General features: G+C 36.7%; 1 protein-coding gene across 1 annotated transcript; it reads left to right on the plus strand.

Annotated features, from left to right (window-relative positions):
• The first annotated feature begins 1,824 nt into the window (after positions 1 to 1,824).
• On the plus strand, positions 1,825 to 14,734 carry LOC113109104 (endoplasmic reticulum junction formation protein lunapark-A-like). Its single transcript, XM_026272653.1, has 13 exons — positions 1,825 to 1,940; positions 3,136 to 3,232; positions 4,268 to 4,309; positions 5,225 to 5,412; positions 5,556 to 5,614; positions 5,732 to 5,772; positions 7,376 to 7,459; positions 7,544 to 7,595; positions 8,072 to 8,257; positions 9,729 to 9,834; positions 10,783 to 10,853; positions 11,014 to 11,175; positions 13,813 to 14,734. The coding sequence occupies exons 2-13, from the start codon at positions 3,206 to 3,208 to the stop codon at positions 13,971 to 13,973; spliced, it is 1,179 nt and encodes a 392-aa protein (XP_026128438.1). The 5' UTR covers positions 1,825 to 1,940; positions 3,136 to 3,205; the 3' UTR covers positions 13,974 to 14,734.
• Positions 14,735 to 16,499: the final 1,765 nt, after the last annotated feature.

Raw genomic sequence — 16,499 nt, forward strand, 5'->3', positions numbered from 1 at the left:
GCATATTTTGTATCAGTTTATTTTGTGACAGTGACCACATATAGCAAGATTGCACCAAATGACAATATGCACAGAATGTCCCATAATAATAATTGTCTGGTGACACATTACTTGTTAATGCATGAGAGTAAGTCAGTTAGAGAGTCAGTTAAATTGTCAGGCCTAACTTAACCATTTACACATGAAATGTTGTGGATGCATTCTGTGCATTTCATTTACAATTTGATTTTTTTTTTTTTTTTTTTTTTTTTTTGAGAAAAACAGACACACATAAGTGTTTCTTTTGAAGGCAGGGAAGAGAGCAGTGGCAAGCCATGAAAAGAAGTAAAGATATAGGGAGTTTCTTTCAATGAAAAAAATAAATAAATAAATATATGGGATGACAAAAACTAAATTAATAAAAAATGTGCTTTATTACTGCATTTGTTTACAAGTAACTTATTCAAGTTAATAATAATAATAAAATCAATAGGATATACGTAATACACTGTAGAATTTCGCTTTTTTTTTGGCCACTGGCGGCCACCCCATTAGGAGGCAGTGCCCCAGCATGGCCCCCCCACTGAAAATGCTCTAGACACGCCCCTGCCACTTAGCCAAATTAATGACAAATACTGGGATATTGTAAAAATTAATAAATCAATGCATGACAGAGATCATGAACTACTTAAACATCAGAAAATAAATACATAAATAAATGGATTAACCAATTATCCTGTAATATATTTACTATTCAACAGTAAAGGTATGCACATTCTAACCCTCTATAATAATGGCAAAACATACATTCTTGTTGTATGTTTTTGTTTTTGTCAGCTCTGAGCAGCTGACAGAAATAATGACCTAAAATGTGCTTCATTCATTTGAACTGAACCTAAAGGCATATTTATATAGTTACATCACAAAAACTACATTTCAGGGTAAGATGATTTTGGAATAGCCTTTAATATGCCCTATATGCTTTGTGTCTCTACAAGGACATACCAATTTCTCCTCATCATATTATACAGCACCTAAACAAAGACAACCATTATATATTCACATTCAAGCCTTTTTTTTAATCTTTTGGAATGGGAATTAATGGAACTGACAAACCTAGTATAGGCTAATTTTCTTCAGCTACATAAAAAAATAACCAAACTGCTCATCACATATTTGCAATGTACATTTCACCACCTCATGCAGACCTTTCTAGTTCTACTTTTCTCCAGAAAGTATGCTATATATATAAAAAAAGACATATAAGTCATAAAGTAGTGGATTACAGTTGTCTTTCTCTGTTTTGTGTGTCTTTGCCAGTATACATGTACTGTAGTAATATGCATAAGCAATTATCAGAATAATATATGTAAATTGTAGTTTACTGTCCCATTACCTTAATCCGAGTAAACTGGTGTCATGTATGGCACAAAGCCAATTACTGGTACTGTCAATAGCATAAAAGGCTATTCATACCAAGTTTGTTACTGATTGGTCATTCATTCAAGTATATATTTTAAAATTGATTACAAGCTACTATTATTTTCATATCACTATTTTAAATAAACATTAATTATGTAGGAAATGTCAATGTAACATTTTCTATTAGCACATTTTCTATTAGCATTTACAGCAATGTAACGTTTACAAATACAGTAACACTGTTATAGTATTATTATAGTATCATTTAATTTAAAACACTCAATATAAGCATATATGTAGCGTATAACTTTTTTAAATCTCTTGTTTCCGCCGTGACGTAAACTCTGCAGAAGCACTGCGTGAGGTTCATTCTATTTTCCCGCGCTTTGAGAGAGAGCGAGTGCTCGATCACGTGACAGAGCAGTGAAGTGGAGGAGGTCCGTGCCGCGCGGGCTTGTGGGAACAGATTGATGACGTAGGCTGTGGAAGTGCAGAAATAATATCGCGAGTCTCGTCTGGATAATATCTTTTTTTCAGGGGTAAGGCATCCTCATTGATCGTTTGTTGTGTTTGTTTTCGGCGTGTTTATGCACAAAATCGCTGTATAACAGGGCGTGCGTGTCAGAGAGCACAACACGGCGTCTAATCTCGTCTCTGTATCAGCTGACAGCAGCAGGCTAGGCTTTCTCAGAGTGAGGCTTTGTAGGTCTGCATTTAACGTTAAAATACTCCTGATACTATAGATTAAGGAAACATAATCTGTCGGAAAATATATGCTATGCTAAAACGTATAAAGCGCAATGTTTTTGCTGACAGAATGAAGTTGTTGAAGTTTCTTGATTTAATCATCGTTTCAAAAATATAGTGCGAATCGTTTTTTAAAAGTAAGTTAATGTTAGGTTTAATCACACTAGACCTGAATTTTCCCGGAATATAAGAGTTTGATTTTGATATTAAACCGCATTCCAAGCTGTTAGGGTGAGGCTGAATAAAGTTATAAATAAACTGACTTTCATTGGTGCTTCCAGCGGGTTTTCTCACCACTATCCACTCTTCAAACACTCTCTGAGCTCTGAGGACTCTGCAGTTTAAAATAGAGGAGTGTCTTGTTACTTTCCAGAGCCTCCAGGTTTTGTGTGAGCTGTGAAGATGTTTGATGTCACTCATGCATCTGACCCTGCATGTGTGAGATACAGTGGGATCTGGAAGCACTTGCACATGCATTGCATGCCATGATTTCTGAATGTCAGATCAGATGTCATTGCAACAGAAAACAAAACTTAACTTTGAGTGGTATTTTTTGTAAAGTAGGACTGCACAAATGCACTCTTCAAGCAAAGCATCTGTCGAAAAATACGTTTGTTTGGTTTAAAATGACTAAGCAATAGATATACGAAGACAAAAGGTATTGAAACATTCGTGGGTCATGTTGCTAATATGATAATCAACACGTGTGCGTTTGATTACTACTAAAAATCAAATGGATCAGAAAATTAATTTGGTTCTGAGAAAAAAAAAAAAAAAACTCAAGCAGCATTTGTTTGAAGACATGCACACTTTTAATAAATGTGACTTAAGCACCCAAATGTTTGTGAATAAAAGCCTACTTAGGTTTTATAATCCATTCTCATCTAATCCGTGTGTTTTCCCAAGTGGAAAACATTGATCATAATCTTGTTTGTGTCTTAAGTATTGTTTTTGTTGAATGAAACGGTTGCCTTTATTTGTGAACAGGTGTCTGGCTTTGGTGTGGACGACAGGAGAAACAGATCCCAGGCTCGGAGAGAAGGACTGTCCTCACAAGATGGGGGCTGTGGTGTCTCGCTGGAGGGTAAACGTGCTTCATTCACTCAACCTGTAGGATGTACACTTCTGCTGTATGCAGTATTTATGTTAACATCTGCAATTTGATTTTAAAGTGGATTGAAAGAGATGTCACACAGACGTATGGCGTGCTGTTGTCTTTCTTGAATGCTACAAAGCCTTAAAGGAATAGATCTCCAAAAAATGAAAGTTAATTGAAATTTTACTCGCCCCAAGGGCATCCAAGATGTAGATGAGTTTGTTTCTTAATCAGATTTGTAGAAATGTATCCTTGTATCACTTGCTCAGCAGTGTATGCTTTGCAGTGAATGGGTGCCGTCAGATTGAGAGTCCAAACAGCTGATAAAAACATCACAATAATCCAAGTAGTCTTGAAGGAAAAAGCTGCATGTTTGTAAGAAACAAATATATTGTTAAGGTGTTTTAACTTTAAACTGTCTCTAATCTATAATAATGCTTCCTTCAGTGAAAATGTCCATCAAAATCACATCCTGCATCCAAATCCACAGACATATTTGATCATATCTTTTATGGACTGCTTTTGATGCTTGATTTTCGCAAGAAGTTTTTATACGCTGTTTGGACTCTCATTCTGACGGCACCCATTCACTGCAGAGCATCCATTGGTGAACAAGTGATGTAATGCTAGTCTTGCATGGCATGATGATGAGTAAATCTACAGCGATTTCTATGTTTTGGGTTAACTATTCCTTCAAAAGTTTCATAATTAAGAGTGTGATTTGATATTAATATAACATGCTATATACCAGGGGTGGTGAACGTTAGTCCTGAAGAGCCGCAGTCCTGCAGAGTTTTGCTTCAAGCCTAAATCAAACACATCTGAACAAGCTAATCAATGTCTGAAGGGGTTACTCTGGGTGAGATTTAATTAGGGTTGGAGCTGAACTCTGCAGGACTGTGGCTCTCCAGGACCGCCGTTCATCACCCCTGCTATCTAAATAGAGAAACGTCCCAATTGTGAACATCTGTACCTCCTACCAGCTTGCTTTATTGTTGCTCACTGTACTGTATCCATCCATAGGCAAAGCCCACCACCGTGGAGGTCTTGGAGGGTCTTGATAAGGTATAAAACTGCACTTTCAACCATTTCCTGACTTCACTCATTCAGTCTGTTATACTTTTCTAACATTGAAGGTGTCCTTTTGCATTCAGGCCATGGGAATAATTTGAACTGGTGTATGTATCTATTTATTTGTTATTATTTTATCTATGTAATTTAGGTTCAGTTGTGTCTCAGAATAACACATGGTTACAGACAAACACAAATGTCTGCTGCAGAAAGGCACTGTGTGACAGTCATTAGATATTTTAAGATGGGGGTTATACAGTACTACCTCACTGAGAGTGGTCTGTTTATTTGCCATATCTCAGAGCTTGAGTGTTGTGCAAATAACTTGGTTGTACCAAAGAAGCAAAGACTTCTAATGTGACTTCAAAATGTGATTTAAACACGTTTGACCTGATGTGTGTCTTGACAAGATTAGATCAGTACGCAGTTAAATTTCATTTCTGCAGGTTCTGATCAGAGCCTGTCTCTCAAGGTTCTGCCTTAGGTATTTAGGTCATGGGGATTTGATTCGAGTTTAGACAAAACAACTTTTCCTTTCATACTTTCTGTATGCTGCAGGATATTTTACATTTTTACTTTAATTCGATGTCCTTAAGCCGTCATGCATGCATTTATTTGACCTGATCCTGCTGAAACATACGCCTGAATGTTCTACTGATAGCTTTTGCATGCACACAGTTTCATTAATTGCCATTTTTCTGAAATATATTTGAACTTTAGGCTTAGTATTCAATACCAGGTACAGTTTTAAAGACATCATGTGTTATTTTTGTTGTATTTTTGATAGAAATGTGATTGAATATGAATTATACTCCATATCTTAGTGTTTTTTCTACTGCTGTTTGAATGCCACTCTCTAATTCCTGGCCTTGTGGGGTTTTATGAAGTGTTTTAATTGATCTCCCTCAGGATATCCAGTCCCTTGAGGAAAACAGAGAGAAGAACCAGAAGCAGCTGAAGTTATGGGTTTACAGACTGCTGCTGTACTCGGCCCTGCTGTACTTGATCGCCTGTACAGTCGTCTATGTGTGGTACATCCCAGAGCGGATGATAGGAAAAGTAATAGTGGCGTCACCATTCCTGTTATTTCCTCTGTTGTGAGTACTTTCAGTTCAGTTTTTGAATTCAGACCGATGGCACATTGTATGAATTTGAAGTTACTTGAATCTTTTGATATGCAATGCATGAATATCCAAATGATCATATGACTTTATAAATGAGTTGCTTTTCCGGTTTGCAGAGTTTGGCTGCTGAGGAAACTGCTGATTGTTTTATACAACAAACGAACCGAGAGAAACAGTAAGAGATTCTTACTGAACTTGTTTTCATTATGAGGTCACTATGTTAGGATGAGCCAGTGGTGTTCATCGTATCTACGCATTCATTTTTCTGTTCTTTTTATTTTTTGCATCTTAGATGAAAAATTAGAAGAGCTGAGAGCAGAGAAAAAGAAAATAGTGAGTAATCAGTAGCAGTGTATGTCTTTGAATGTCACTTCCTGTTTTTTTTTTGTCTGTTTTCACAGCTTTATAGAAAGTGGAGGCGCTCTCTCTTATATGTTAGGATCTTTTAATATGAGCAAATTTGTAATTTCACGCAGTCCGTGTGCTCCCATCTTCCCCTGTGAGCTGGTTAGTCATATGCTAATTAGTGGTCAACCGATATGTATACGATAGCAGATATAGAGCCGAAATTATTATTATTTAAATATTATTAATACTTAAGTAATTTGAAATCGTTTGACAATGGATTCAAAAATAAGTGTGTAAAAGAAACATGATTATACTTTAGTACAACTCAGTATTCTGGGATGTTTGTGTGCACTGGGAATCAGATTTTTCAGAAAAAGTCAAGGTAACACTTATTTTACACACAGTACAGAGTGAAAATGACATGAATATAACGGGGCAAATTCATAAAGGACAGTATAATTTGAAATAACAAGTTTAAAGCATTAAATTAATACGGACTGACCGTCACGCAGAGAACACGTATGGATAAAATGCTGGATAAAAAAAAACACGATCTCACTGCTGGTTTTGACTTCGACTTCAACGAAGTTTGCAAGGTTTGTGAAATTAAATGTTCATTAGTCATTCGTTGATTTGTTTAAATTATATAAATGCATATTTGCTTAATGCTGACAGCAAACGAGAAAGTATTATAATGTTTGCATTTCTATTACTAATATGCCTGATATAAAAGCAATATAACAATTTCTGTATACATTAATTTCTTTGTTTAACCGTTAAACAAAGTAATCGGATAAATAATCGGTTTATTAGACAGACTTCTATCCGTATCTCGACAGAACTGTGAAAGATGACTGTGAACAAGTGAGAGAGTGTGAGCACTGTGTGTACTCAGGCACTGCCATCAAAATAAAGTTCGATATTGGTGCCGATATTTGAAAAAGGCCAAATATCGGCCGATATATCTGTCTTTGCTATATATCGGTCGACCACTAATGCGAATGTTAGCACAACAACGTCCTTTTTTCCTTTCATCATATTGTGGCCCTCTGCTGTCAGTGAGAGAAAGAGATCATTTCTGCTCCTAATAAATAATCTGAAATCAATGAAGACGGCGGGTAATTGGCAAAGAGACTTTACTTGGTAAAGTGCTTGGCTAACGACTTGTCTTTAAATGAACAGTGTTTAGTGATGGGAGGAAATAAATCTGAGAAATTGCTTGTCATCCACTGTCATGTCTAATAACTTTCAATAATTACAGCTGATGGATTTTCACACTCCCCATTATCGCAGTAAGGCTTGTAATTATTCTATTCATTAAAGTTAAATAATTAGCACTATTTGCTCTTTTCCCTGAAATGGAGTTTTAAAATAAAACTAAACAGAAGACTTTTTCAGCTTTTAAGCACAGATATTAGCAGCAGGTCTAGTTCCTTCATTTGACTTGGACTGATGGATTTTTTTATAAATTGGAATAAAAAAAAAAAACAAATCATATCAATGTGTGTCTTCAGTATTAATGCCAACCAGTTGGTATCATTGTTTGATGTAATTGTGATTTATGTGATTGTAATGTTTTCACAAACAGCTTGAACAGGTCATGGAAACTGAAACCTACAAAAATGCCAAGCTGATTCTGGAGCGATTCGACCCCGATTCTAAGAAAAAGCTTGTAAGTACCTTATTATAATTAAATCTACAAATGACTCCATAAAATGTGCAAATATTGAAGTGTTTTTCTTGGTTTTCTCTGAAGGAGATAGAGGCTCAACCCATTGGCCCTCCTGCGACTCCAAGACAAGGCCAAGGTGAGCAATCGAATCTGTTCCCTCAAATCAACTCACAGTTGACCCATGTTCATGGCATTCTTATGATTTATTTTTTTTCCCAGACTGTCATCGGAATGTAATAACTTGTTGTAGCTTCTTTAATACGTGTTCTTTCCTGCTGGTGAAATGTAAAAATGTATCACCAGAAATGCATTTTAGAATTTTTGTCTAGTGTGAAAATATCTGAAACCTCTTTTAGAAACTTTTGCTAATTTATTCAGAAATCGCCGTGAAAATAGCCTCGATGCTGGCATGGCATTAAAAAGTGAATAAATAAATAATTCCTGCTGATGAAATCAGAGTCGACTTTGAAATGGCAGGTTTCTTTATTAAGTAAATTTCCTGTTTCTTGATCACCCCAACTGGGGCTTTGTGGGGGTTATCAACCCCAGGTGTACTCTTCAGCTTATCTGGTTTCATATCTCACTGTCAGAATCGTGTCATTTCCTTTTCAGAGCTGCGTCAGCGGCTTGTGACCCCTCGCCCTACTGGACGTCCTCCACCCGTTCCTGGCCCCTCGGCCCCCCCCACTCCACTTTCTGCCCCGGGAGGGCCACCTGAAAAAGGTCTGTCTACATCAACCCCACATGGTCTGATCCGGAGGCCTGGAACCCCGGCTGGTACGCCTGGAGCAGTGATGGGTGCGTCTCATGTCCCTCATTGGCTTTACTAGTCATAGAAGGGCTGTTAATGGTTTTTCATCACAGATCTGTAATGTTGTTGTTGTTGTTGTTTAAAGGACAGAACTGACCAGTCATAGTCCTGACCTTACCCTTAAAATCAGAGGGGTATGAGTGGTTGATGCCAAAGTGTTTTTTTTTTTTGTTGTTTATTTTTTTTTTCATACATGCATGTGTTTTTTTTTTCTTTTGTAGCTGATTTAACTGCTACATTTGCCTAAAATCACAGTAAAACTATCAGAGCACTCATTGCAATCAGAATTGAGTCAGAAATAAACAGACAAAAAGATCTTGTTGTTAATTAAAATTGTTAAATTAAGAATAAAGCTGAAATTTTTGCATGGACAATTTACTGATATTAAGTTGCGGAACTAAAATTAATAAAGCTGGAAAAAAAAGCCCACAACAAAATGACTAAAACGATAAATAAAAATTCAAACGAAAGCTGAAAATGTAAAAGTAATTGGTCATGTAATGATATTGCTATATAAATAATACTACAAAAAACACTAGAGCCACTCCAGTCTGTGTTTTATAAAAAAAAAAACAATTCTAAATGGTCTTAACTTTTCTTCTAAAATTAGTGTTTTTCTCAGGCTCCTATATTATGTTTGGCTATTTTGCTTCAGTGGTAATTAAAAATACATATTCATTGCCATTAAAGTGAAATTACTGAACCTCTAGACGCGCGAATGTATTCAAAACGTTCAAGCGGCAAACTAGACGCGGTAGACGTGAATTTGATGCTCTATTTGCTTTTGGTATGAACGCATATGCCTAAAAAAAAGCTAAAAATTCAATTTAAAATGAAATCTGAAAATATAAAAAGTAAATGCTAATTCAAGAATATTAATAAATGTTTTAATTGTGCAAAACTAATACTAAAGTAACACCGGAGTAACCGCAGGCTGTTTCAGCTTTATCTTTTGGATGGATAGCGCTATTTCATTTATCCCCATGCAGTCGACTCCAAACATCTGCTAGCAGTGACTGACAGGTGACACAGAGCCTGCTGTGTTAGTCGTGCAAGTTTTGCTGTGTGCTAACAGTCTGGGTCCTGTTCAAGCAAACACCTTTAAGAAGCAATTGGAAGTGAAAAGCACCTTGGTCCACTGCGGCGTCTCCATATGCTGGTAAATGAGTCAGCAGCAGGGATTCCTGACTATGCCAGGTCTGGCAGAAATGACCAGTCTTCTCGCTATGATCGCTCTTGATGTTAAATTATATTAATTATGAGTGTGGATCACAGCGGGCATGAGGAGGGAGCTCCATATCAGTGTCGTTATTAAAAGCTGTCGCCCTTATCATTCATCATCGGCCACGCAGCTCTGAGCCACAGATACTGTCACACGTCTGTGGAGTGCACTGACACGTGTGTGTGTGTGTGTGTGTGTGTGTGTGTGTGTGTGTGTGTGTGTGTGTGTGCGCGCAGGAATGCACCCTCCAGGTCCTCCGCTGGCCAGACCCATCCTCCCCAGAGAGCGAGGAGCCATGGACAGGGTCGTTGAGTACCTAGTGGGTGATGGACCTCAGAACAGGTGAATGCTCTGTCTCGAAACCATGATTTATATCTTTACTTTGAGCAAAATCATGGTGTGATGTGATTTCCGAAAAAGAGGGATCACCATATAATACAGAGAAGTTCAGCTTCTGTTCAGCCAAACCTAGAGAATAAATATCAGCTTGGTTGTATTACATACTGAATATATATATATATATTTTTAATTCATAAGAAAAGCTGAAAAAAATTGTGTGTACTGGTACTTGCCTAAATGATCAAACTTTTACTTTTCCTGGAATGAAATAAAACATAAAAAAAAAAAAACATATATATTTTTTTATAATGGGGCTGGTTAATAAATGTTTACATTTGAAGGTTAAGAATACCTTTCTTTCTTTAAAATAATATTTACTACTATACAAAAGTTTGTTTGGCAAGGATGCATTAATTGGATCAGAATTATTTTTTAAATAATTTGATTTATATATATATATATATATATATATATATATATATATATATATATATATATATATATATATATATATAATTTTTATATATAATTTTTAACGTTAACTTTTTTTTTTTTTTCTTCAAATAAATGATGTTCTTTTGAATTTTCTATTCATCAAAGGAAAAACACATTACAGTTTCCAGGGACATATTAAGCTCTGCATCACAGGAATGAATTACATTTTACAATATATTAAATTAGAAGACAGTTGGGTAAAATGTATACATATTTTACAGTATTACGGTTATACTGTATTTTTGATCAAATAAATGCAGCCTTGGTTAGCGGTTTTGTACTTTAGTTTGAGTAAATTGAGTTGTGAAGGCTAAGCTAGATTTATTAGACTAGCATCTGTTTAGAATATGGTCCGTTTTTGTCATGTGGTCTCTTACATCTTTAGACTTAAACAAAATGTTTTTTTATTTTTTTTATTTTTTTCAGTTGAAATGATTTCTCTCTCTTTTATTGCAGATACGCTCTGATATGCCAGCAGTGCTCGTCTCATAATGGCATGGCTTTAAAGGAGGAGTTTGAATATATTGGTAAGTTTGAGAGAAGAATGCTGTGCCTGTTCAGAAAGTCACCGAGCTCTTTAATCCAGAAGAGGAAGTTTTCTGAATGTAAACACATGCGTTCACCGATCATTAATGATCTGCATGTATATTTTCATATTCATGAGTTTGTTTTTATCGCTTGTTTTAGCATTCAGATGTGCCTACTGTTATTTCCTGAACCCGGCCCGGAAGACACGTCCCCAGGCCCCGCGTCTCCCAGAATTCACTGCAGACACCAAGACGAGCCCAGAGTCAGACCCCCCTGCTGTTGCCATGGAGACAGACCTGTCTAGCTCTCCTCCTGCCCCAGGTACCAGATCTCCACCAGAGTTCACCTGCGCAGCAGCAGGAGATGATGTTTAGATGCTCCTGATATTCTCAGGACTTGTGCGCGGTATTAAAGCATGATTTCTGAAGGGTGGGGTTTGTTTACTGCAGGTCTAGTGTGTGTGTGTGTGTTTGTGTGTGTGTGTGAGTCCCTGCTGCTCGTGCCCTCTGAGAGGACATTTGCTGATGTGCTTAGAGAAGATCTGTGAGGTGATTCAAGGCGTTAGAGTCTTATATTCCTCCCCTCATTGCTGTCTAGTTAGTAGGGCTTTACCCTGTGTCTCTACCCGACATACACACACACACACACACACACACACACACACACACACACACACACACACTCTCTCTCTGTCTCTCTCCTGTCTTGCTGTTTCTTCTCTTATTATGTGCTCAGTCAATAGCAAGTGATGACTGATGATACATTGAGTGTGTGTGTGTGTGTGTGCTCAATTATGCATCTTCATTCTGAAAGTTAGTGTTCTTTTTTTTTTTTTTTTTTATGGAAAAATATTCATTTTGGTTTTTAACACTTAATATAAGGACCAATTCTCACTAACTAGTATCTAATTAGAATATGACTATTATTCACATATTAGCTGTTTATTAGTACTTAAAGTACTAAAATATAAAAATTATGTCATTAATAACTCGCCCTCATGTTGTTCCAAACCCGTAAGACCTCAGTTCATCTTCTGAGCACAGTTTAAAGAGCCAGTAAGATGAAAATTCTAAGCTTCCTATCACTGTTTATAAGTCCTGTACAACAGGTTTAAATCCATCCAAGGTTAAAAAACATTGTCGTTTTGGCAAAATATCATTTTAAAATTACCTCAATTCTCAAAGACCCCCAAACGGTTCGTGCAAAGCTGTTCAAAAGATTCAGTTTCCTTAAACCCCACCTTTCGGTAGCATACTGTGTTCTGATTGGTCAACTGGCTCCGCTGCTCGCTGCTTTTTCTTCTGTGTGGGTGTATTCAAGCCGAGCGCTTCAGTTTGAATCTGAATAGCGCGTTCAGCGCGGGGGCGTGGTCACATTGGATGTAATGAAGGGAGACATGAAAAACAGACCTCGCGTTGTTTTCATATCAGAATATCTGTTTTCGGCAGCACTTGTTTAGTTTTAAAGTAGACATGTCAAGCTTTCTATAGATATCGCTCTCATGTCTCTTCGTTGAGTATTCACGGAGTTACACTTCATTTTAATGACGTGTTTGTAAAAGACAAAGGCTGCAGACAGCAGACATACTGATAAGATGCTTGGGAGAAAACAGACACATAACTTCATAATCATACTTCGCGTTGTGATTCGGAGATGCTCATTGTTCTAAATAAAGTTGGTAATGAACCCTCTTTTATGGCCAAACGCTTTGAAAATCCCGCTGAACTCACTGAGATTAGAAAAGCAGTCATCAGTGAAATGTTGTGAACACAACAAAAGGGATTTGTTGTACTGCTCTGGTATTGTGGTAAAAATGAGTTCGTTTCTCTCAAGACGGTAGGCGGAGCCTATTATGCAAAGTGCTCCTAGTGACGTACATAGAGATGGGCAAAAGATTTGAAATCTATAACGACTCGTTTCAGTGATTCAGAGTCGACTCCTTACTTTAAAAGCCAATAACTTTATAAATCGTGTACTTTTTGGTTTAATTATTTGCACATTGTTTACACTGATGGACAGCTACATCATACACTGTAATACAGGTCATTTTTGATTTCCCATCTGTGTGGCTCTTTAAGATATTTTAGAATTAGTCAAGGAGCTCTCAGTGCTTCCATTGAAGCTGTGTGTACGGTATACTGTCCATGTCCAGAAAGGTAAGAAAAACATCATCAAAGTAGTCCATGTGACATCAGAGGGTCGGTCAGAATTTGTTGAAACATCGAAAATAAATTTTGGTCCAAAAATAGCAAAAACTACATTGTCTTCTCTTCCGTGTCTGTTGTGAGAGAGTTCAAAACAAAACAGTTTGTGATATGCGGTTTGCGAATGAATCATTCGATTCAACCAGATCTTTTTGAAACAGTTCACCAAATCAAACTGAATCATTTTAAACTGTTTGCGTCTCCAATACGCATTAATCCAAAAATGACTTAAGATGTTAACTTTTTTAATGTGGCTGACACTCCCTCTGAGTTCAAACAAACCAATATCCCGGAGTAATGTATTTACTCAAACAGTAAACTGACTGAACTGCTGTGAAGAGAGAACTGAAGATGAACACTATGATTTCTGAAGATCATGTGACACTGAAGACTGGCTGAATGACGCTGAAAATACAGCTTTGATTACAAAAATTACTTTTTAAAATGTATATTTAAATAGAAAATAACTGTTTAAAATTTTAATATTCTACAAATATTACTGTGTGGTTTACAAATCAAAATTACTTTGCTTTTGCTGTTTCAAATCAGCTTTACAGAAAGTTACATTATGTGTGTAGTGCCTTAATGCTTCAACAAAGAGCACTTTTAGGGTATGATGGTGGTATAAATAACAAATCTCTAAATTTAGATCTAGCTATATTGTATTTATTTTGTGCATGAAAATGCAATTATATGCCTCTCTTCACACTGAATTGAATCTTGCTAACATGCGCTCCTATCGTTTGTTCATTAGAGGGTAAAGCAGCCAGTCCAGGGCTTGTGAAAGCAGAAGCTGGAGAGCAGCAAGCACCAGACAGTCTCTTAGAGGAGAAGCACCCAGAAGATCCAGATCTCACCAGCGTCCCTGACAAACCAGAGGACGAGCACAATGTGTCCGCCATGGAAGTAGACTAGAGAGAGGGGATGTATGTGTTTCTGTGGGTTTGATTTTCACTTTCTTTACCTTTAGTTTATTTGTATCCTTTTAATTTCTATTAAAAGTGTTATTCCATCGATTAGTAGAGCAAAGTTAAGTAGAAATGAAAAGTTCAGTGGTCAAAGGGATTCTTGTGAAGGTTTTTCTTTATTTTTTATCTACAATAATTAACTAAATTGCTGAATTTGTAAGTCAAGCATTATAGTGTCTTTGTTTACAATAGAACCTGTGTGTAAAAGCTAAACTTTACAGATGTTTTTCAGCACATAACTCTTCTCTTATTCTCTTAGTTTGAAAGAAAAGCAGCTATTGACATGCATTTCGTTTGCCATGTAAGCACTGTTTTGTGACTGAATGTATTTAATATTCTTATTTACAATATGTAATAATGCAAAAAATGTCCTGTTAAGAAGTATATTTATGCTATTTATAGTTATTAATAACCTCTCAGTGCCTGTTTTTGAAGTGTAGCATACATTAGGTGCTGTGCAGCGAGAGATTGCTCCCATGTTTACATGTCTGTTCAGGTATTGTCATAGAAATGTCTGGCTATTTATTACGGTATAAAAACAGCCCTTCAGTGTTTTCTCAGCCTCATGTGCCTTCATGTTCGACCTGCTTCGAGATTGAAGAAGAGCAGATGAATTATCTAAGAGCATAGCATAATGTGCGAAAATACAGTGCTGTTTGTATTTTGTCAACAAGGATTAATATGAGAAATAAAGTTTTTAAAACAGTATCCTGATGTTGAGATGCGGAGTTCTTTTTTAATGCATTTTATTTTTAATGGAATGTATTTATTTTAATCTTTATGCATTTGTTTAATGCAGTATTACTCAAGCTTTCAGGTATAAATGCCATTGTAGGCCTTTTTGGGACCTGTGCATTCTGCACTGAACCATCCCATGTAAAGTAAAACCACTTTTCTGTTCCACTGATATAACCTATCTTCTTCTCTTTTAAAAAATCTGTTATTTTCTGGGCTTGAGAGTGAAGGGGTCATGGTTCTGCAGGTAGAGATGTGTAGTTATTGTTCCTAGCTAGTTGTTATTTGTGTCGAGAGATTGCCGGTCAGTGGATATGCCACTTGAATGCTTAAGCGACCCTGCTCAAGTGAGCGTGAGAGAGCATCTGTGTGCTCGGCCGAAATAGGCTGTTAGGGCTGTTAGCGGCCTGCGGCATTGCCCTGCCCGCTTTGACATGGAGAGAAATCGAGAAGAATGTGTTCAAACACAGTCCATTTTCATTAAGCAGCCTATTTTAGCTTGTGATCATTTTATTTTAGCTCATTGATCATTTCAGACAGTATTAGATAATGGGAGTGACACACAAGCCCAACTGAGCTTGATTACTTGACCCTCTTCATTTGCAACAAGAGCGCTATCTCTGCCCCTTGACACACGCTCGCGCTCCCTGCCGCTCAGTCTCTCACATTTGTCTTTGGGATTTTATAATGCATGTTTACAGATACGTGACCCCCTGAGCACAGCAATGCATCACTGTCAGCGGGACAGTGGCACCTGATTCCCATACACTGCGCCTCTCTCTGACCTCTGACAGCACCCTGGCGCTCCAGAAAAAATAACCCGTCAATAGGACATTTGAACCTTTCCCAGCAAATATGATGTAGATCAAGTGTTGGTGAATCACTGGTGAGTCAAACTCCTCACTACATCATGCTGCGAGAGATGAGGTTTATTTTCTTTGACGTCTTTGGTAGTGCACTGTCAGTAAAATCATTTTGTGTGTTTTGAATTCCCATCCATTTAAACAGTGTGCGAGCTTGGCGCTCAAAGCCACTTTTTCATGTTTGTGGCTTTTTTTATTGAGGATTTCTCTCAGGCAGAAGGAGTGATTAGATATGAATCCATCGTGATAGCCATTTCGCTTTCTCTCATAGAAAGAGTCATATTTCTAGTTTGTTTCATGCCATCTCTGTCCTGCCTCACACATCCATTCAGTTAAGAATAAGACACTCTCAAAATAGTCATATGGATGCTACATGAAATTAAAGGAAGTATCTTGTGTTTCAGAACAACAACCAGATTTCAAAGAGATTCATCGTATCCACCTTATTTTGATTTTGCAAAAAAAATAAATAAAAAAAAATGCTGCTTGACATTGAAAAGTGGTATTTCATTTTTGTAATTATAAACATTGTTGCTAGTAGCACAAATATTTTAGCTAATTACTGCACTTTGCTATTCTTTTAGTTATTTATCTACAATGCTAGGTATAACTAATTACATATAATCAAGATTATGTAAAATGATTCCAAATATTAAGTGCTTAAAATGCTCATACTCTGATTACAGTTGCTTTTTTATGGATTATGTGATTACATATTGTTCAAACAATGGCAGGGAAGCATTTAAAATTGATCAATCGTCTGTAATGCTTTTTTTCTGTTTTAAATCATTCAGTTTCGACTATATTTACAAATGTTGTGCAAGTAAATTTGCGAAACATACTTGAATATGGGTAAGAAATGTATGAAACAGTAC

This window comes from Carassius auratus, chromosome 9, assembly GCF_003368295.1.
Source record: "Carassius auratus strain Wakin chromosome 9, ASM336829v1, whole genome shotgun sequence".
NCBI lineage: Eukaryota > Metazoa > Chordata > Actinopteri > Cypriniformes > Cyprinidae > Carassius > Carassius auratus.

Bases quoted from the DNA above. Each gene is read 5' to 3' on its own strand.
- LOC113109104 (XM_026272653.1), top strand. From the start codon at position 3,206: ATGGGGGCTGTGGTGTCTCGCTGGAGG. The intron at 7,596-8,071 runs GTGAGCAATCGA...TTTCCTTTTCAG, and splicing joins GACTCCAAGACAAGGCCAAG to AGCTGCGTCAGCGGCTTGTG. The intron at 9,835-10,782 runs GTGAATGCTCTG...CTTTTATTGCAG, and splicing joins GGTGATGGACCTCAGAACAG to ATACGCTCTGATATGCCAGC.